Source organism: Aotus nancymaae, unplaced genomic scaffold, assembly GCF_030222135.1.
Source record: "Aotus nancymaae isolate 86718 unplaced genomic scaffold, 86718_ANA_hifiasm-v0.15.2.pri h1tg000015l_0, whole genome shotgun sequence".
In the NCBI taxonomy this organism is placed as follows: Eukaryota; Metazoa; Chordata; class Mammalia; order Primates; family Aotidae; genus Aotus; species Aotus nancymaae.
In genome coordinates this window covers 4060551-4082078 of record NW_026988426.1, presented here as the reverse complement: position 1 = coordinate 4082078, position 21528 = coordinate 4060551, and the positions used below count along the sequence as shown (strand labels likewise).

General features: G+C 58.6%; 1 protein-coding gene across 1 annotated transcript; it reads left to right on the top strand.

Annotated features, from left to right (window-relative positions):
* The first annotated feature begins 5286 nt into the window (after window positions 1–5286).
* On the top strand, window positions 5287–18747 carry FSCN1 (fascin actin-bundling protein 1). The gene is made up of 5 exons (XM_012455574.2): window positions 5287–6118; window positions 14814–14970; window positions 15056–15177; window positions 15414–15581; window positions 17411–18747. Exons 1-5 carry the CDS (start codon window positions 5287–5289, stop codon window positions 17611–17613), a joined length of 1482 nt encoding a protein of 493 aa, XP_012310997.1. The 3' UTR covers window positions 17614–18747.
* The last annotated feature ends 2781 nt before the right edge of the window (window positions 18748–21528 follow it).

Here is a 21528-nt window from a genome sequence, read left to right as displayed (position 1 = left end):
CTCTCGCCGACCATGCTGGGGTGTGAGTCAGGGCCCTGGAGGGCACAGCTCTCCTGTGACCCTGTGGTCAGCCGGGAGGCCAGGCCTGGCAGGACTCCTGCCCTAGAATCAGCTCCTCCCACTCCCCAGGCTCCCATTCGGGGTGCTGGCCGTACCAGGCCACCTCGAGGGTGCCCCAGAGCCAGCGGCCGCACAGCAACAAAGACGCCATTCACTGACTCCCGGCCATGAGGCCGGTCATTTATGGAGGGCTGAGCCTGTGACATCTGTGTGCTTGTAACGTGGACGGCATTTCCGGTCCCACATACACGCCTGGGCCAGCCACGCTTCTCTCCCTGTGAGAGCAGGGAAACGAGCCTTGAAAGGGAATGAGGGACTGACTCGGGATCATGTAACTCTACATGGTGACGCTGGACAGGAAGCTCCCAGGATGGTGTCAGAAGCTCAGCATGGGCTGGGCATGGTGGCTCACACCTGTCATCCCAGCCCTTTGAGAGGCAGAGGCACAAGGATCACTGGAGCCCAGGAGTTCAAGACCAGTCTGGGCAATATAGTGAGACCCCCATCTCTTAAAAAAAAATGTAGCTGGGCATGGTGGTGCATGCCTGTAGCCCCAGCTATTTGGGAAGCTGAGGTGGGAGGATTGCTTAAGCCCAGGAGTTTGAGGCGGGAGTGAGCTATGATCGCACCGCTGCACTCCAGCCAGGGTGACAGAGTGAGATTTGTCTCTCCCCACACCCTGAGGAAAAAAAACTCAGGGCTATCCCACCCTAGTTCTTGCACAGATGAAGAACCAAAGCTTCTAGAAGGGGTATATTGGCCAGGCGTGATGGCTCATGCTTGTAATCCCAGCACTTTGGGAGGCCAAGAAGGGCGAATCACCTGAGGTCAGGAGTTCAAGACCAGCCTGACCAAAATGAAGAAACCCCCATCTCTGCTAAAAATACAAAATTAAGCCGGGCGCGGTGGCTCACGCCTGTAATCCCAGCACTTTGGGAGGCCGAGGCGGGTGGATCACGAGGTCAAGAGATGGAGACCATCCTGGTCAACATGGTGAAACCCTGTCTCTACTAAAAATACAAAAAATTAGCTGGGCATGGTGGCGTGTGCCTGTAATCCCAGCTACTCAGGAGGCTGAGGCAGGAGAATTGCCTGAACCCAGGAGGCTGAGGTTGTGGTGAGCTTAGATCACGCCATTGCACTCCAGCTTGGGTAACAAGAGCAAAACTCTGTCTCAGGAAAAAAAAAAAAAAAAAAAATACAAAATTAGCCAGGCGTGGTGGCATATGCCTGTAATCCCAGCTATTCGGGAGGCTGAGGCAGGAGAATTGCTTGAACCTGGGAGGTGGATGTTGCAGTGCTCTGATATCGAGTCATTGCATTCCAGCCTGGGCAACAAGAGTGGAAACTGTCTAAAAAAAAAAAAAAAAAAAAAAAAGAAGGGGTATATTTTGCCCCCAGACCCTAAATCCTGGTCTTTGGACTACAGTCAAGACCTAGCATAGGGCTCAGGCCTTAAAAAGCTGTTGAGGAGGGTGTGACACTGCAAAGTTGGGGTGAGAACAGCGGAGGCGGGGTGTCCCTGGGAGGAGGAAGCAGGAAGCCCCAGGGAAGTGCCTGGGAGAGGGAGGTTGTGCATCCAGAAGGAGCAGCCCCTGCCCTTTGGGTGTTGGCCCCTGCTTTGTGAGTGTCGGTCTAGATGGGAAGGACAGGGTCCGAGTCCTCACTCAGGGAACTGAGCCCAGAGTGAGCCGGGCAGCCCTTCCTGGTGACCTCACTTTCCCCTGTAGAGCCTGTGGCATGGTGTCCAGTGGCCAGCCCGGGAGCAGCTCAAGACTGGCCTCACTTTGTGCCACACTGTCGTACCAAGGTGGCTCAGATGGCACCTGGGTTCCCGAAAGGGCCCAGGGACACAGCGTCCATGTCCCCGTCCTTCCCCAGAGGGACCTGGGGTGGGGCCTGCTGAAAGGATCATGTGATTTGCTCATGGGCAGCTTTTCCTGCTCCGGACACAGAGGTGCCCAGCGTAAGCGAGACGCAGGTGAGGTGAGGACAGGGCACGGTGCTGAGCAGGCATGATTTTTGAAAGTGCTACTTTGTGGCTGGGCACGGTGGCTCACTCCTGTAATCCCAGCATTTTGGGAGGCTGAGGAAGGAGGATCATTGAGACCAGGAGTTTGAGACCAGCCTGGGCAACATAGTGAGACTCCATCTCTACAAAACATTTTTAAAAATTTGCCAAGTGGGCCGGGAGCGGTGGCTTATGCCTGTAATCCTAGCATTTTGGGAAGCCAAGGTGGGTGGATCACCTGAGTTCAGGAGTTGGAGACCAGCCTGGCCAACATGGCAAAACCCTGTCTCTATTAAAAATAACAAAAATTAGCCAGGCATGGTGGTGAGTACCTATAGTCTCAGCCACTCAGGAGGCTGAGGTAGGAGAATCGCTTGAACCTGGGAGGCAGAGATTGCAGTGAGCCGAGATCACAGCATTGCACTCCAGCCTGGGTGAAAGAGTATAACTCCATCTCAAAAAAAAAAAAAAAAAAAAAAATTAGCTGAGTGTGATGTCGTGCACCTGTGGTCCCAGCTACTTAGGAGGCTGAGGTGGGAGAATAGCTTGAGCTCAGGAATTCGAAGCAGCAGTGAGCCATGATCACGTCACTGCACTCCGAGGGCTGAGGCGGGTGGATCATTGAGGTCAAGAGTACGAGACCAGCCTGGCCAACATGGTGAAACGTTTTTTCTACTAAAAATACAAAAAGCCAGGCGAGGTGGCACACGCCTGTAATCTCAGTTATTCAGGAGGCTGAGACAGAAGAATCACTTGAATCCTGGAGGTGAAGGTTGCAGTGAGCTGAGATCGCGCCACTGCACTCCAGCCTGGGCGACAGAGAAAGAGTTCGTCTCAAAAACAAAACAAAAATGAGATACGTTTCCTCTGTCCAGGGCTCTATGGCCATGAGAGCCATCTGGAGCTCATCCTGTCCACAGGACACTCTTATTTCCTGGCAGTAGCGGTGGAGCAGGGCTCACTCCCTACCAAAGCTCTACCCAACCTAGAGCAGGACAAACACCTATCACCTGCGTATGCAATGGACAGAAGACAGTGGCAGTACCATCACCAGAGGCATTCAAGCCAAGGCATCTTCTTTACCTTTTTTTTTTTTTTTTTGAGACAGAGTCTCACTCTGTCGCCAGGCACCAGGCTGGAGTGCAGTGGCGCAATCTCGGCTCACTGCAACCGCTGCCTCCAGGGTTCAAGCAATTCTCCTGCCTCAGCCTCCAAAGCAGCTGGGACTACAGGCATGCGCCACCACGCCCAGCTAATTTTTGTATTTTTAGTAGAGACGGGGTTTCACCATGTTGGCCAGGATGGTCTCCATCTCTTAACCTCGTGATCCGCCTGCCTCGGCCTCCCAAAGTGCTGGGATTGCAGGCGTGAGCCACTGTGCCCAGCCTGTGTTTTCAATCAATCAATCAATCAATCTATCTATCTATCTATCTATCTATCTATCTATCTATCTATCTATCTATGTTTCTAGATGAGATCTTGCTATGATGCCCAGGCTGGTCTTGAACTCCTTGCCTTAAGTGATCCTCCTGCTTCAGCCTCCCAAAGTGTTGGGATTTCAGCTGTGGGCCACTGTGCCTGGCTAGAGTGCAGTGGCACTGTCTTAGCTCACTGCAGCCTCCACCTCCTGGGCTCAAGGGATCCTCTTGCTTCAGACTCCTGAGTAGCTAGGACCACAGGCAGCCACCACATCCAGCTGAAGCTTGATATTTTTCCATGGTGTATGACTCAGGGCAGAGCGAAGAAGTACAAAAACATGTTGGCTTTCGATTGAGGGCTGATGGAAGGGGGGTTTCCAAAATTAACAGCAACAACCTCTGTCTGTGGAAGGGGTCGCCAGGGGCATGCAAGGTCTGCGGCTCAAGGCCCTGCCAATAAACCCATTTGAAGCAGGATGACAAGAAGGTGACCCCATCTTCCCCACTCACTGAAAGCCCCGGGCTGGGATTGCCTGGGGCAGACGCAGGCTCCAAGCAACCCCAGCAATCAGTTTATCAGCCAGCCAGGCTGAGGGCCTGGAGTTAGCTGAGTGCCCAGCCTGAGACCTTGTGGGCAGTGTGTGGTCATGCTGACATTCCAGGGGCCTTTTGGCATGTGGGGAATGTCCCAGGAAAACCCTCAGCCTTCGGTGAGGCTCAGAAAAGGGAAGCGTCCCTAGAGGGGGTGGGTGGGGGCATGGGAGGTGGTATCTGTAGGGAATGTCCCCTTTGAGGGAGGAGGACAGAGAGTTTGGGTTATGAGGATGGGGGACTGTAGCCAGCACCATATCCCTCCTGTGTGACCAGCTCAGAGTCCCATGATATTGGGGTTTGGGAGGGGAAGGGACACTGGCCTTGGAACCAGAGACCTGGGCTGGCCTGGCTCAGAGTCACTGGACCTCTCTGCTCCGGGTCAAAAAACAAGAACACCGCATGGCTGGGCTGGGCATGTTGGCCACTGACTCAGCCACTATCCCGGATACCTATTTGGGCCACCCGGGGGTGGGTGCCTGGGCCACAGGGAGGGGTCCTGGTGGGCTTCAGGGCAGTGGCTGTGGGGCTGAAGCCTCAGGGAACCACATCTGCAGGGCCTCAGAGACAAGCTAGTTGGGTGTGTTGGGGTCTGTGGGTCCCAGCTTCTGGCCTCACCGGGTCCCCACCCCACTGACAGCTCCCAACCTGCATCCTCCCCGCCCCACCTCTCAGCTCCTGTAAGGCTCTGTGCTCAAAGGCCACCTCCTCCAGGCCGCCCCTGGACCGCCACCTCCACCCAGTACAGATCTGCTCCGTGGTCTCTTCGGTCTCCATCGTGACCTCAAACCTGGCCTGTCCTTGCTCCTAGCTAGGCTTGGGATCGGGGGCATCCGAGGTGGGGGGCATCCGGGAGAGTTAGATGGCTGGTGCGGGGAGCCGGGGTTGGGAAGGGTGGCGTCCTCAGGTGGTAGTGCTGCGGGGGGGGGTGGAGGGACGCGCCAGCAGGGCAGCAGCGGGGGCCGCCAGCTCCCTCCGCCGGGGGCCCCTCCCGAAAGGAGCCGGGGGCGGGGAAGGGGGCGGGGCCTGGCGGCGTTGACGTCACCCCGCCTATAAAGGGGCCGGGGCGCCGCGGGCCCGGCTTTGTGGAGCGCTGCGGTGAGTGCGCGCGGGCCGCGGCCGCCGAACAAAGGAGCAGGGGCGCCGGCGCGGGGACCCGCCACCTATCTCCCGGAGCCGCGTCGCGGCCTCCCGTCCGCCGCCACCATGACCGCCAACGGCACGGCCGAGGCGGTGCAGATCCAGTTCGGCCTCATCAACTGCGGCAACAAGTACCTGACGGCCGAGGCGTTCGGGTTCAAGGTGAACGCGTCGGCCAGCAGCCTGAAGAAGAAGCAGATCTGGACGCTGGAGCAGCCGCCCGACGAGGCGGGCAGCGCGGCCGTGTGCCTGCGCAGCCACCTGGGCCGCTACCTGGCGGCGGACAAGGACGGCAACGTGACCTGCGAGCGCGAGGTGCCGGGCCCCGACTGCCGCTTCCTCATCGTGGCGCACGACGACGGCCGCTGGTCGCTGCAGTCCGAGGCGCACCGGCGCTACTTCGGCGGCACCGAGGACCGCCTGTCATGCTTCGCGCAGACGGTGTCCCCCGCCGAGAAGTGGAGCGTGCACATTGCCATGCACCCGCAGGTCAACATCTACAGCGTCACCCGAAAGCGCTACGCGCACCTGAGCGCGCGGCCGGCCGACGAGATCGCTGTGGACCGCGACGTGCCCTGGGGCGTCGACTCGCTCATCACTCTCGCCTTCCAGGACCAGCGCTACAGCGTGCAGACCGCCGACCACCGCTTCCTGCGCCACGACGGGCGCCTGGTGGCGCGCCCCGAGCCGGCCACTGGCTACACGCTGGAGTTCCGCTCCGGCAAGGTGGCCTTCCGCGACTGCGAAGGCCGTTACCTGGCACCGTCGGGGCCCAGCGGCACGCTGAAGGCGGGCAAGGCTACCAAGGTGGGCAAGGACGAGCTCTTCGCCCTGGAGCAGAGCTGCGCCCAGGTCGTGCTGCAGGCGGCCAACGAGAGGAACGTGTCCACGCGCCAGGGTGAGTGGGGACGCTGCCCCCGCCTCTCCTGGTCCGTGCACAAAGCGCACCCCACCCGTGCCCCTCCAGCCTCCCGCCCTTTATCGCCTGCGGCGCCTCTGCGGTCCAGAGCACTGCCGGGTGCGCCCCCGCTAGGCACGCGGGCTACCCCGCCCGGAGGGGACCGGGGTGAGGCTTTGCCCATCCTGGGGAGCCACTGCCCACCTCCCACCCCGGGCTGGGGTCGTGGGCTCCCCTAGGCACCGCGGAGGCGCAGGCTAATGTGCACGTTCCTAACCCCCGGCCCAGTCCCCCTCTTCTCCCCAGGCGCGCTGATCTCTCGGATCAGCGGTCCCAGCTCTTGGGGAGCGGGCGTCCCTCGCCCATTTCCTCCTGCCCCTCCCCCCGTCGGGAGGCCTGTAGCTCTGAGGCCGAGACGAGGGTCGCCACTCGCACGGGCGCGCCTCCACCCCCACCGGCAGCCTTCGCGGGCGAGGTGGGGGAGGTTAGCCAGGTCTTTGATCCCGGCAGGGCGCGCCTCCACCTCCCCTACTGCTGGGCCTTCCTCCACCTCCTCCCGAGGCCGGGCAGGGTCGGCCTCCGCTGGGGGTGGCGCGCGGGGTGTCTGCCCTTCCCCCCCAGCCCCTCCTCCCGCGTCTGCCCCGCGCTCGAGGCCGCGGCCTTTGTGAGCAGGGGGGCGGGTCGCCTCGACTGGGTCCTCCCTCGCCCCCTTTGTCCTGCTCCATCTCTGCAGATGGAAAAACCAGATGCGGCGGGGCGGGGGAGGGGATCGGCTTTTGCGGGTCACCCCTTCAGCAGAGCCCCCCGGGCCGCCCTTGGGCCCAGGGCTCAGGTCCCTAGGCTCCCCAGGAGGCGGACTCCCTCCACGCGCCTCGGCCCGGGAACGGCGTGGCGCGGATGGCGGACCTCCAGGCACCCCGCCCTTCGCCCGCCGCGCGCATCTCCGGGCCGGTGTGCTGAGCTGCGCTCCGCTGGCGACCGAGGGCAGCTCCAGCACTCGCCAGGAGACCCCAGGCCAGCTCCCTCGGGAAGCTCCTACCCTCGGGTGAACCCATCCCTTAGGGCGCTCTCCGGGAACAATTGACTGCAACTCGATCCGTCCCCTCCGGGGCCTCCCTCAGGCGCAGCTATTTGCGACCGGCCTGTGCGCCAGAAGTGGGCCCCCCTCTTTCCCATCTTTCTCAGATTCCCCCCGCCCCGGGGGGTTTTCTTCCTTTTGGCGTCCTCTTCCACTCCTGGCGGAGAAGCTGTTCCTTGCTTTCAGACAGAGGCCCCGCTGGAGGGAGGGGCCTGGGGGGGATCTTGTTCCGTTGACGGGAAGTCGGACCCCAGGCCCTGGATGGGAGCCCAGTTTGTGTCCTCATCCCTCCTTTTGGAAGGAGCCCTCCTGACGGCCTCCCTCTTGGCTGTGGGCTCTGCAGAAGGGAGAAAGACCCCCATGGCAGTGGGGGTGAGGGTGGAGGCCTGGGTGGGGTAATGGCCATTTTGTGCCTGAAGTTTGCTTAAGGCCCAGAGAGGTGAAGCCGCTTTACCTGGGTCACACAGCAGGTGGCCACAAGTAAGCAGCATGCAGAAGTGAGTGCATTTGGCTCCAGAAACCCCTTTTCCTGTCTCCCACACGCGGGGTGGGCAGAGCTCACCTGTTCAGTGGGCATTGGGCCCTAGGGAGGGGACCTGCTGAGCCATGAGTAGGGTTCATATTTTCTCTTGGGGACATTACCAAGTGTCAAGGAAAAGGCAGCGGATACAGGTGATTAGATGGGTGAGTCCTTTCTGAGCAGGACATCTGAGCTGACCTGAAGGATGAATACAAGGTGGCAGGTATCTGGGGTGTGTGGACCAGCATTGCAGGCCATGGGTGTAGCCTGTGCAAAGGGCCTGTGGCAGAAAGGTACAGAGAAAGCCCAGTGTGGCTGGGAGGAAGCCTGTGAGGTTGGGAGCTGGGACTGGAGGGGCCAGCGGGGCCCTCGATGGGTACTAACAGTGCAGGGCCATGGTTCTTGCCTTCAGGTTGCAGCCATGGCCTCCCCTGGGGAAGAAGTCTACTGCCTCTGAAGTTAGGAAGTAGGTGGCCCTGGCCCTGGGGGCCAGGAAGGAGCAGAGAGCCTGAGGGTGTTTTTGGCGAGCCTGGGCAGATACTCCCCTCTCCTGAGAAGCTTGCTGGGGGCGTCAGGGGTGTGATTCAGGCTGATGGGTGGGAGGAACCAGAAATTGCAGCCAAGAGAGGTAGTGGTGATAGCTCAGCTTGGAGTTTAAAGGGTTGTGGAACTAGGAGTGGCGGGGAGGGGAGCTTGGGGGCTGAGGTTGGGGCTCCTCTGGCCACAGATCTTGGGGTTATCTCATTTCTATGTCAGCCAACTCCTGGGGGGCTTTTGGAGAGCTGGAGTCTGCAAAGGTGGGCGTGGGGGGGCGTGTCTGCAGAGGCCATTTTGGACAGGCCTGCGTGGCAAGGGGGAGGCGTCTGTGCTTCCGACACACATGACACACATGCCGGGGACGCTCGCCAGGAAGGGGAGGATCCGGGCTTAGCGGGTGGGGGGATGTGAATCATCTCTGCAGGCCTGCACGGGCGGGCCCGGTGGGGGCAGGGTGCTCACCTTTGAAAAACGCTGCGCCCTGCTCTCCAGCCTCAGTTCCCCCTTCTGTAAAGTGTGCATTCCAGGCCTTCTCGGGCTGGCCCAGAGCTGCCCTGGGCAGGGTCTTTTGGCCCAGCTTTCACCCCATCACACCAGAGGCTGTGTCGGCTGAGCGAGTGCTCCTTTGTCCTCCGGACCCACACCTGCCCTGGCCCTGACCCGGGCCATGTTTCACCACATTTCCTGTCTTCTCACATCTGTCCCTGTCTGTCCCGCCAGCCTCCTTGCATCTGGGGCTCCATGCCAGGGCTAGGACCTGGGCTCCCTGCTGGCTTGGGATGGGCCCTCTCCCAGCCATTCTGAGTATGGCTGACTGACAAAGGGCTGGTCCAGCTGAGCTTTGCAGGATGTGTAAGAGTTCTCAGAGGCAGGGCATTCTGAGCCTGGGGAATGGCTTGTATAAGCATGCAGGAGGCATTTGAAATGGCCAGGTAATTGGAAGAGTTGGCTGGAAAGCGGGGTGGTGACGTGAAGCCACAGAAGATTCCAGGTTCCCTCCCCTGAATGAGATGGAGGGGAGTGCCTATTTTGAACAAGCCAGGGGCATCTGGGGACTGTTAAGGCCTGAGGGTGGTGATGGGGACTGGAGGGTGCGAGGCACCCAGGGGGTGCCCCTCTGAGTCACCATAGAGAATGGTTTAGAAGGCCAGGCACACTGGCCCACGCCTGTAATACAAGCACTTTGGGAGGCCAAGGAGGGAGGACAGCTTCAGCCCAGGAGTCAAAGCCAGCCTGGGCAATACAGTAAAACCCCTGTCTGCAAAAAATACAAAAAAATTAGCCTGGTATGGTAACACACGCCTGTCATTCCAGCTACTGAGGAGGCTGAGATGGGAGGATCGCTTGAGCCGGGGAGTTCGAGGCTGTAGTGAGCCAAGATCGTGCCACTGCACTCCAGCCTGGGCAACAGAATGAGACCCTGTCTCCAAAAATATTTTTGAGACGGAGTTTCGCTCTTGTTACCCAGGCTGGAGTGCAATGGCGTGATCTCGGCTCACCGCAACCTCCGCCTCCTGGGTTCAAGCAATTTTCCTGCCTCAGCCTCCCGAGTAGCTGGGACTACAGGCGTGCGCCACCATGCTCAGCTAATTTTTGTATTTTTTAGTAGAGACGGGGTTTCACCTTGTTGACCAGGATGGTCTCGATCTCTTGACCTCGTGATCCACCCACCTCGGCCTCCCAAAGTGCTGGGATTATAGGCGTGAGCCACCGTGCCCGGCCCAAAAATATTTGTTAATCAAATAAAATAATTAAGGCCGGGCCAGGTGGCTTATGCCTGTAATCCCAGCACTTTGGGAGGCTGAGACGGGTGGATCACTTGAGGTCAGGAGTTTGAGACCAGCTTGGCCTACGTGGAGAAACCCCATCTCTACTAAAAATACAAAAAAATAGCCAGGTATGGTGGCGCATGCCTGTAATCCCAGCTACTCAGGAGGCTGAGGCAGGAGAATCTCTTGAACCCAGGAGATGGAGGTTGCAGTGAGCCGAGATCGTGCCATTGCACTCCAGCCTGGGTAACAAGAGTGAAAGTCTGTCTCAAAACAAAACAAAAGACAACAAAAATAATTAAAAGAAAAAAGTTAAAAAAAAAGGGAGAGAGAATGATTCAGAAGCTGAGGACAGGGAAGGCCACCACGAGGGCAGGACAGGCAGGGGCCTGGGCCTCTCTGGAAGGAGACGGGAGAGGTGCCCGTGGGCTTGGCACAGGAGACTCTTCCTCTCCCAGCTCCCGGGGGCCCCTGTGGGCCTGTGACTCAGGATTTCTGTGCCTCTGTTGATGAAAAGAAAAATCCTGAAGAAAATCCTGTTCCCACAGTAACAGCTCTAATTAGAGACACTAAGGCCGAGCTCGGGGTTTCGGCGTCTGGGAAGGGCCTTGGAGGCAGGAGGGGCCCTGCTGGATTCCCCTTTCCTCCACCTCTCCCTGTTGGGATGGGACCTGATGTCTCCTTGGCACCAGGCCCCTGAATCCTTTCAACATCCTGGCAGAGTGGAGAGGCTGGGCCCTTTTGACAAGTGGGGAAACCGAGGCAGGGTGCAGGGAAGTCACTCCTCCAAGGGTGCCTGGCCCCTGTGGTGGGTGCTTCACTGGCTGGCCTAGGCCTTTGCATCAAGCCAGTTCCAGGATTGAATGCAATAGGCTGATGGTGACATCTGCAGCAGTTGTGTGGCCCTGGGCAAGGAATGGCTGGGGGGCTCCCTTTCTTCTCTGGCTGGGGGGATGAGATTAGTGTGAACTTAATGGAGTTGCCAGGAGGATTAAGGCCCACAGGTATTCACACGTGGCTCCATGGCTGTCCCCAGCCCAGCCATCAGAAGTCTCATTGAGAAGGAGCCTGCCGGCTTCCTGCATTTGTTCCAGGCGGGCTGCTAAGCGCCCTGCTTATTTGCAAGGCTATGTGAGGATGAGCCCTGTAAGCCCTAGGATGAGGCTGTGCGAATGTGGTTTCTGTTCCGTTGTGCCCCTCCTTCGTTTGCCCCTCTTTCTGGGGAACCTGGAGCCCCCCACCCCCTTGGACTTTCCTGCTGCTGGGGTGGGCCTAGAACCTCTCCCTCTGTCCTCTCTGCTGCTGGGGTGGGCCTGCAGGAGGCTGTCCTCTTACCTGGTCCTTAACTTCCCTCCCATCAGTGGACCCCCCCATGCATTGGGCAGATGGTGCTCTGTTGCCAGCGCAGGCCGGGGCCCACGAGGTGGCTTTGCACAGAGCAGGGTGTGGCCATGGCCTGTAGATGTGCAGGCCCTTCTGGGTAGAATGAGGGGGCGGTGAGGGCAGCTGTGCGGGTGTGTCTGGCCTGACAGCTCCCTGAGGCTTCTGTGCAGTGGGGGTGGGGAGGACCAGCCCTTTGCAGGGCCTCTTGGCTGGTGGAGGGCTGAGTGAGGAGAGGCCCCGGCCCTCATTGTGTTCCCTGGGATGTGGCCTTAGGATGGTCCTGGCACCCTGGCGACACAACCCCTGCTCACCTCATCCTCTTCCCATGCTTGGCTAGGGTGTGGTGGCCGAGCCAGCCCACTCAATGGAGTCCCAGGCAGTGGACACTATGGAGGAGTCAGGCTTGAGGGGCCCCAGGGGAACTGGAGGGTGGAGCCCAAGGGGTTCCAAGAAGGGGCAGGGCCAGGATCCCAGGGTAGGACCCATAGACAGGAGGGTGGGTCAGGGAAAGGGTGTGGCAAGAGGGCCGCCCCCCCCCCATCCAAAGAGCCAGCCAGACCCTTACTTTCTCTTGCCCTGTGACTTCAGGCAAGAACATGCCACCACCAGCCTCAGTCTCCCTCTTTGTGAAGTGGGATGAAGATCCCTGCCTGTGGTGCAGATGTGGGGGTGCATGGTTGGGTCACAATGGAGCAGGATGGGGAGGCCAGGCACGTGGCTCACACCTGTAATCCCAGCACTTTGGGAAGCAAAGGTGGGAGGATTGCCTGAGGCCAGCTTGGGCAACATAGCGAGACCCCCATCTCTACAAAATAATTTTAAAGTTAGCCAGGAGTGGTGTCGAGTGCCTGTGGTCCCACCTACTAGGGAGACTGAGGCAAGAGGATCTCTTGAGCCCAGAAGTTGGAGGCTGCAAAGAGCCATGCTTGTGACACTTGCACTCCAGCCTAGGCAACAGAGCAAGAGCCTGTCTCTAAAAAAAAACAAAGAACTGGCCATGTGCAGTGACTCATGCCTGTAATCCCAGTACTTTGGGAGGCTGAGGCAGGTGGATCACCTCAGGTCAGGAGTTCGACACCATCCTGGCCAACATGGTGAAACCCTGTCTCTACTAAAAGTACAAAAATTAGCCGGGCGTGGTGATGTGTGCCTGTAATCCCAGCTTCTCGGGAGGCTGAGGCAGGAGAATCTCTTGAACCTGGGAGGTGGAAGATGCAGTGAGCCCAGATTGCGCTACTGCACTCCAGCCTGGGCGACAGAGCAAGACTCCACCTCAAAAATAAAATAAGAGTTGAGGATGTGTCTTCTGGGTGTGGGCTCCACCACCTGCCAGCCTCCCTCTCCTGGGGATGATGCCTGCCACCCACCGCTGGGGTCCCTGCAGCATCAAGGCGCCCAAATGATGATTCTCGCCAGCTCCGAGCAGGCAGCCGCACGCAGCCTGGCGGACGCCTCTGCTGCTGCAGTTCTTAGAATCCAGGGCGTGTGGGGAATGTGAATTTGTGCTGCTGGAGCCAAACATCCCACCTCCAGGTTTTAGCTGGAGGAATCCATGCGGATATGCAAAGCGACGTGGTTATGATGAATAGCAACTGCGTGGCTGGGTGCCGGGGTCCACGCCTGTAATCCCAGCACTTTAGGAGGCTGAGGTGGGCGGGTCACCTGAAGTCAGGAGTCCTGGCCAACATGGTGAAACTCCATTTCTGCTAAAACAAAAAAATTAGCCGGGGGTAGTGGAGGGCGCCTGTAATCCCAGCTACTGGAGAGGCTGAGGCAGGAGACTTGCTTGAACCCAGGAGGCAGAGGTTGCAGTGAGTTGAGATCATGCCATTGCACTCCAGCCTGGGTGACAGAGCGAGACTCTCCTTCTCAAAAAAAGTATAGTGGGCCGGGCGTGGTGGCTCACGTCTGTGATCCTACCACTTTGGGAGGCCAAGGCAGGCGGATCACGAGGTCAGGAGTTTGAGACCAGTCTGGCCAATATGGTGAAACCCCATCTCTACTAAAAATACAAAAAAATTAGCCGGGCATGGTGGCACACTCCTGTTATCCCAGCTATCTGGGAGGCTGAGGCAGGAGAATTGCTTGAACCTTGGGGGCAGAGGTTGCAGTGAACTGAGATCGCGCCACTGCATTCCAGCCTGAGTGACCGGGAAAAAAAAAGAAAAGCAATGGCGCCATAGCCTAGGGGAGCAAAACCTGAAAGCCACCTTGTGTCCTGATATCCCATGTGATTTTTTTTTTCCTGAGATGGAGTCTTGCTCCGTCGCCCAGGCTGCAGTGTAATGGCGTGATCTTGGCTCATTGCAACCTCTGCCTCCTGGGTTCAAGCGATTCTCTTGCCTCATCCTCTGGAGTAGCTGGGATTACAGGTGGCCACCACCATGCCTGGCTAATTTTTCCATTTTTAGTAGAGATGGAGTTTCACCATGTTGTCCAGGCTGGTCTCAAACTCCTGACCTCAGGTGATTTTCCTGCCTCTGCCTCCCAAAGTGCTGGGATTGCAGGCACGAGCCACTATGCTCTACCCTTTTACGAGTTTTCTAAAGGTAAGGAACATGTGCCATTATGTTTTATTCTTTTAACTTTTACATGGAAGCAGGAACAATAGCATTAACCCAGACACGGCCCCCAGATGCGATGTTCCCCTGTGCCATAGCCCCATTTGTCCTTTTCTTTACCATTTTTGGTTGTACTGAAAGCAGCTCCCTGACATCAGGGCATTTCATCCCAAAATACTTCCATCTGTGTTTCTAAAAAAATGAGACCATTTTCTTATGTAACTGCAATGTGATCAACAGTAATCGATCCTTCACATCTGATTCTGCCTGTGTTAAGACCCTCCAGATTGGCTCAAGAATGTCTTTCCCGCAGTTGATTTCTTGATCCTTTTTGTTTTTTTGAGGCAGGGTCTCATTCTGTCACCCAGGCTGGAGTGCAGTGGTGCAATCACAGCTCACTGCAACCTTGACCTCCTGCCTCAGCCTCCCAAGTAGCTGGGGCTATGGGTGTGCACCACCACTCCCAGCTAATTAAAAAAAAAACAATTAGTAGAGACGGGGGTCTTGCTATATTGCCCAGGCTTGTCTCGAACTCCCGGACTTAAGTGATCCTCCTGCCTTGCCCTTTCAAAGTGTTGAGATCACAGGCATGAGCCCCTGGCCCTGGCCCCTATTCCTTCTCTAACTGGGAGAAGTCACGTGGGACAGATGTAGCTGGCCTTGGCCTTTGACCGGCCCTGCCTGTGTTCCCGGGTGCTTTCTGCTGCCTCTGATGTGTGCTACTGTGGGGTCTTGGTCGCCTGCCCCACCCTGCCCTGTGGTGTGTAGTTCTGTGAGTTCAGGGCTGTGGTCGGCCAGAACTAGGGGGTGTGGGGCCCTTTACCAGCCCGAGGCCTCCTCTCCACAGGTATGGACCTGTCTGCGAATCAGGACGAGGAGACCGACCAGGAGACTTTCCAGCTGGAGATCGACCGCGACACCAAAAAGTGTGCCTTCCGTACCCACACGGGCAAGTACTGGACGCTGATGGCCACCGGGGGCGTGCAGTCCACCGCCTCCACCAAGTGAGTGCCCCGCCCCACCTGTCACCCCTCCCCCAACCTTCGCTTGCCTGGGCCATCCCGCCTGACCCTGTCCCGCATCCCCCAGGAATGCCAGCTGCTACTTTGACATCGAGTGGCGTGACCGGCGCATCACACTGCGGGCATCCAATGGCAAGTTCGTGACCTCCAAGAAGAACGGGCAGCTGGCTGCCTCGGTGGAGACAGCAGGTACTGCCCAAGCCCCAGTTCCCTGGAGTCCCGGAGGGTCTGGCCACGCCGTGGTCACTTGGCAGCCCCAGCCAAGGCCCGCTTTGTGCTGGCATCCCCCCAGACTGGCCCCATACTGTCCTGCCCTGGGGCTGACTGCTGTGTGACCCCAGCTCCTGACTCACCCTCTTTGATCACCCCAGCCCCCACCCTACTCCCTCCCAGGAGGCTCACTGACTCCCCTCTTTCTGGGACAGGGGACTCAGAGCTCTTCCTCATGAAGCTCATCAACCGCCCCATCATCGTGTTCCGCGGGGAACATGGCTTCATTGGCTGCCGCAGGGTCACAGGCACCCTGGATGCCAACCGCTCTAGCTATGACGTCTTCCAGCTGGAGTTCAACGATGGCGCCTACAACATCAAAGGCAGGTTCTCCCGCGGGCGGCGGCTGGGCGGGGAACCCCTCAGTGGGGCTGTGGTCAGGGCTTCAGGGAGCGCCCCCTGCACCCATGCTTGACCCTGGCTGGGCTCAGGGCCATTCCAGGCCCTAAGGGGAGTTCAAGTGATTCTCCTGCCTCAGCCTCCCAGCCTTCCAGACCCTAAGGGGACAGGTGTCCAGGGGCCACCAGGGGCTCTGGGATGAAAGCAGCCCCTGTCCCGCTTGTCTGTATGGTCGGGTCAGATCATACCTTGCCCACCTGACAGAAAGGTAGAGAAGGGGGAGGAGAGCAGGGAGAGAGGTTCTGGAAAGGGCGTGCAGAGGAGGACGCCCCTCACTTGTGGGACTGGAGCCCCTTCCCGGGGAGGACCCCAACAACCCAGAGGTGCCTGTTAGGATTCAGAACATGGTTTTGTTTGTTTGTTTCTTTGTTTGTTTGAGACTCACTCCCTCACCCAGGCTGGAGTGCAGTGGTGTGATCTCGGCTCACTGCAACCTCTGCTCTGCCTCCTGGGTTCAAGCAGTTCTCCTGCCTCAGCCTCCTGAGTAGCTGGGATTACAGGCACGTGCCACCATGCCCAGCTAATTTTTTGTATTTTTAGTAGAGACGGGGTTTCACCATGTTGACTGGGATGGTCTCGATCTCTTGATCTCGTGATCCACCCGCCTCGGCCTCCCAAAGTGCTGGGATTACAGGTGTGAGCCACCGCGCCCAGCCCTATTATTTATTTATTTATTATTATTTTGAGACAAAGTCTCGCTCCGTCTCCCAGGCTGGAGTGCAATGGCATGGTCTCAGCTCACTGCAACCTCCGCCTAATGGGTTCAAGCAATTCTGCCTCAGCCTCTCGAATAGCTGGGATTACAGATGCTTGCCACCATGCCCAGCTAATTTTTGTATTTTTATTAGAGATGGGGGTTTCACCATGTTGGTCAGGTTGATCTTGAACTCCTGACCTTGTGATCCGCCTGCCTCAGCCTCCCAAAGTGCTGGGATTACAGGCATGAGCCACCGCACCCGGCTTATTTATTTATTTTTTTTGAGACAGAGCCTTGCTCTGTTGCCCAGGCTGGAGTGCAGTGGTGTGATCTCAGCTCACTGCAACTTCTGCCTCCTGAGTTCAAACAACTCTCCTGCCTCAGCCTTCCACGAGTAGCTGGGACTACAGGTGCCCGCCACCACACCCAGCTAATTTTTGTATTTTTTAGTAGAGACGGGGTTTCACATATTGGCCAGGCTGGTTTCGAACTCTTGACCTTGTGATCCACCCGCCTCAGCCTCCTAAAGTGCTAGGATTACAGGCATGAGCCACCATGCCCTACCTAATTTTTATATTTTTATGTTATTTTTTGAGACAGTCTTGCTCTGTTGCCCAGGCTGGGACGAGATACCTGCTTACTGCAACCTCTGCCTCCCGTGTTCAAGTGATCCTCCTGCCTCAGCCTCCCGAGTAGCTGGGATTACAGGCGGGAGCCACCATGCTTGGCTAATTTTTGTATTTTTAGTAGAGACAGAGTTTCACTGTGTTGGCCAGGCTGGTCTCGAACCCGTGGCCTTTGCCTCAGCCTCTCAGAGTGCTGGGATTACAGGCGTGAGCCACTGAGGCCGGGCAGAACATGTTTTAGGACCCTCATTCATGTGTCCACCATGGGCAGGAAGGTGTGAGGGCATAGGGACCCCGGCCCCTTCCGGAGCAGGGACTGGAGGGTGGGGTGTCACCCTTGGGAACACCTGTGCCCACCCCTTGCTGCTGGCCCAGGGTGGGGCAGGGGAGCCGGGCTTTAGGCACCACTTGATAGAGTCCGCCTCCCCAGACTCCACAGGCAAGTACTGGACGGTGGGCAGTGACTCCGCGGTCACCAGTAGCGGCGATGCCCCTGTGGACTTCTTCTTCGAGTTCCGCGACTACAACAAGGTGGCCATCAAGGTGGGCGGGCGCTACCTGAAGGGTGACCACGCGGGGGTCCTGAAGGCCTCGGCAGAGACCGTGGACCCCGCCTCGCTCTGGGAATACTAGGGCCTGACCGCCCCTGCCCACGCGGGGCCTCCTCCCAACCCTCCCTGCTAACCCCTTCTCCTCCAGGTGGGCTCCGGGGCCGGAGGCAAGCCCCCTTGCCTTTCAAACTGGAAACCCCAGAGAAAACGGTGCCCCCACCTGTCGCCCCTATGGATCCCCCGCTCTCCCCTCCACCAGGGTCCCCCACTCCCCTAGGGTCAGCAGCTTTGGCCTGGCCCTGGGAGGGATTTCAGATGCCCCTGCCCTCTTGTCTGCCATGGGGCGAGGCTGGCACCTCTTTCTTCTGACCTCAGACAGCTCTGAGCCTTATTTCTCTGGAAGTGGCTGAGGGGTGGGGTGGGGTGGGGCTGGGAGCCCTGGGCGTATAGTGTAACTGGAATCTCCTGCCCTTCCCAGCCATCTCCTCCCCGCCCCCTAGGAGCTGGGCACGTGTCCCAAGGCTGTCAGTGGCCTCCCTGGTGCACGGCCTGAAACCCCTGCTTGGAAAGGGAAGCTGTCGGTGGGCTAGGACTGACCCTTGGGGTTTTTTTTGGGTAGTGGCTGGAGACAGCTCCTCTCCCACTTGACAGAGGCTCAGCCTGGCTCCCTTGCCCCGAGCAGCAGGGTGTGACGGCCACAGGGTCTGTCTGCCTGCTGCAGGTTCTGCCAGGGTGATGGGTGGGGGTAGGGGTGTGAGGGCTGTCTTTCTCCTTTTTCCTTTCACCCTGGCCTGACTGGAAGCAGAAAATGACCAAATCAGTATTTTTTTTAAATGAATATTATTGCTGGAGGCGTCCCAGGCAAGCCTGGCTGTAGTAGTGAGTGATCTGGGGGTGCATCTCCACCCCCTCTTCCGTCCTTCCCGTCCAGCCCCAGCCACAGGCCTGGGCTGCAGATGCCTGGGCCAGAGGCCCTGCTGTGATTGGTGCTCCCTGGGCCTCTTGGGTGGATGAAGCCAGGTGTCACCCCCACCCCGGGAGCCCTGGGGTGAGCCACCGGGCCCTCCTGCTGCCAGCCTCTACCCCTTTCCCGACATGCATCTCACTCTGGGTGTCTTGGTCTTTTATTTTTTCTAAGTGTCATTTGTATAACTCTAAACGCCCATGATAGTAGCTTCAAACTGGAAATAGCGAAATAAAATAACTCAGTCTGCAGCCCCAGGCTGGCCTGTGTGTGTCTTGGGGTCGAGGTGGGCGAGGGGGCTGGCGGGACAGGTGGGTGCTCTGGCTTCCCAGCTCAGTGCTGGGAGGGGGCGGCGGGAGAAGCTCGTGGGGCCAGCACACCTCTTTAAGAGGGTAATGGGGCGCTGGCAGAGGGTGGACTGTGGCCCATGGGACTCCCAGAGCCACCAGAAGATGTTCTGCTGCGAGAAGTGGCTGCACCTGGAGCTCCTCGTAGGCCACGCCCACCATGCGGGAGGCCCCGGGGGTGTCTGGGGGCTGCACAGTGGACTAAAAGAAGGTGCAACTCAGGGAACACAAACCAGTGAGACCCCGCGTCATCCTCCAGTTGACATGTGCCCCTCGACTACGGGATGTGGTGGTGGTAGGGGCAGCTCCGCCCCACATTGCGAGGGTCCGGGCCTTCCACGTCCCTAGACACAGCAGGCTGGGGTGCCCGTGGGGCTGGGAGAGGCTGCTGTGGGGTGGGGAGGTGAGCGTGGTAGGATGGACCTGGCGTGCAGACCTTGGGCTGGTGCCCCGGGGACAGCTGGCAGATTGGAGGCTGAGGACGTTTCCAGACTTTCCCAAGGCTGCAGTTAGGGGCGACCCGGGTTCTGAGTCTCCCTCTGCGTCCTAGGCTGCGGGTACTGGGAGCCGGGCAGGGGGCTCGCGGACCTCATTCACTCCCAGGTGCCCTTAGTGGTAGCAGCTGGGCGAAGACTGAGGGGAGGAGAAGCAAGGCGCAGCCTGGAGCGGCGGGACCAAGCGCCCAGTCATAGTTCGCCAAGCAGGCAGTGATGGCCACGGAGTTTCGGACACGCGGGGCGTCCTGGGGGCCACCAGGGCGCTGCAGGCTGGAGCAGGCCCCTGTCCCGGGCAGCAGAGGGAGCGCTGATTGGCTGCTGATGACGCAACTGGGAGGGCTGCGCCGTGATCCCTAGGGGCGGGAAGTGGGGGGGGCCCAAGGGCAGGTGGCTACCGCAGGGGGAAGTCGGGGTCCCCCCAGCGGGGTTCCGGCGGCCACCCCTCTCCCTTGCCCTATGAAAGCCAGGCTGGAAGCCAGAAAAATCTCAATGACGTGGAAGGGACAGATTAATCCTCTGGAACCAAACTCTGAGACCTGGGGAGGGGGGTGGGGGCACTGGGGCGGGGGTGGGCGGAGAAGAGGGGAGCCCGGCTCATTTCCACCCACAGAGCTGCCCTAGAATGACCCTAGGGTTCCCGGAGCCACTGGCTGATTTCGAATTCCAATCATTCCGCAAAATTTGGCACCTATCACGTGGCAGAGATTTCCGAGGCTGCTGCCAGTGAACAGCATAGTCCGATGGGGGAGGCTGGAAGGGAGGTTCACGAGATCTCTAGGAAGGAATAGGGAGGAGCTGCCCAGCTGAAAGGGACGGGGGAATAACGCGGGCCTAAGGACCTGCATAGACCCAGGCCCAGTCCCTGCTCTCTGGGGGAAAGCCAGGCCAGGGGCTGGGGCATCTCTGGGGTCCCAGGTGAGATGCAGGTCGAGGGAGCCGGGCCATGGTTCTTCTGACCCGCGTGGAGGCCACAAGTATCTTCCGGAGGAGCGGGCGGCAGACTCTGGGGCACCCAGGCTCCCCATCTCCTGACCTTTTCCCACCTTTAAGTACCTCCCGTCAGGACAGGTTTGGGGCTCCCTGGGCAGGGATCCAGGGCAGTGGGTGCAGTTTCCGCCCCTACCTGAGTCACCTTCGCTTTCTCAGCGATTCCCCATTCACAAGGGCGCGGTCCATCACACGCACTCACACTTGTGAACTTGCACACACACACGGACCTGTGCAAAGAGCCCCATGCGCAGGCGGGTACACGTGTGTGTAGGCGTGCACACAGGGGACGTGTGCAAAGACACAAGTGCACACAGATGCGACCGTCTTCAAAAAAAAAAAAAGAGAAAGATAAAAGGCCGAGCACAATGGCTCACACCTGCAATCTGCTGAAAATACAAAAATTAGCCCGGCATGGTGGTTCCCGCCTGTAATCCCAGCTACTTGGGAGGCTAAGGCAGGACAATCGCTTGAACCCAGGAGGTGGAGGTTGCAGTGAGCTGAGATGGTACCACTGCACTCTGGCCTGAGTGATAGAACAAGACCCTGTCTCAAAAAAAAAAAAAAAGAAAGGAGAGACTGAACTGTATAGCCCAGTCCAGGAACGTGGGGCAGTCTGGGGGACAGTGGGGTATATAGTCTGTGTCTCAGGGTCCCAACCCTGGGTCCTCCATTGTTGTCTGCTGTGAACTCCTCACTTATGAGGCCTCTTTGGGAGGGACCCTGAGCTCTGCTGGGGGCTGTGGAGTGGTCACCAGCCCCCAGAGGACTCAGGCAGGTCCCTCTGGTGGGCAAGGCCTCTGAGCTTCCCAGTGTATCTCCAGGGGACACCCCCTCCAGACCTGCTGCCTCAGCTCAGCTTCTTCCAATTCATTCTCAGGGGATGGGGGTGGGGACAGGAAGCCCCAGACCCAGCTGGGTCCCATTTCCTCCAGGGCCACAGTAGCCTCTCCCAGAGTCATGGGGATGAAGGCTGACCTCACTTTTTTTTTTTTTTTCCAGAGTCTCACTCTGTCGTCCAGGCTGGAGTGCAATGGCAAGATCTTGGCTCACTGCAACCTCTGCCTCCCAGGTTCAAGCGATTCTTCTGCCTCAGCCTCAACCTTACAGGCATGAGCCACTGTGCCCAGCCCTGACCTCACTCATTTTAAAAAGTCAGATATGGCGGGGTGTGGTGGCTCACACCTGTAATCCCAGCACTT

Excerpts from the sequence above, each read along its gene's own strand:
- FSCN1 (XM_012455574.2), top strand. The coding sequence starts at position 5,287 with ATGACCGCCAACGGCACGGCCGAGGCGGTGCAGATCCAGTTCGGCCTC. Across the intron at positions 6,119-14,813 it reads GAACGTGTCCACGCGCCAGG|GTATGGACCTGTCTGCGAAT; the intron begins GTGAGTGGGGAC and ends TCCTCTCCACAG. Across the intron at positions 15,178-15,413 it reads TGCCTCGGTGGAGACAGCAG|GGGACTCAGAGCTCTTCCTC; the intron begins GTACTGCCCAAG and ends TTTCTGGGACAG.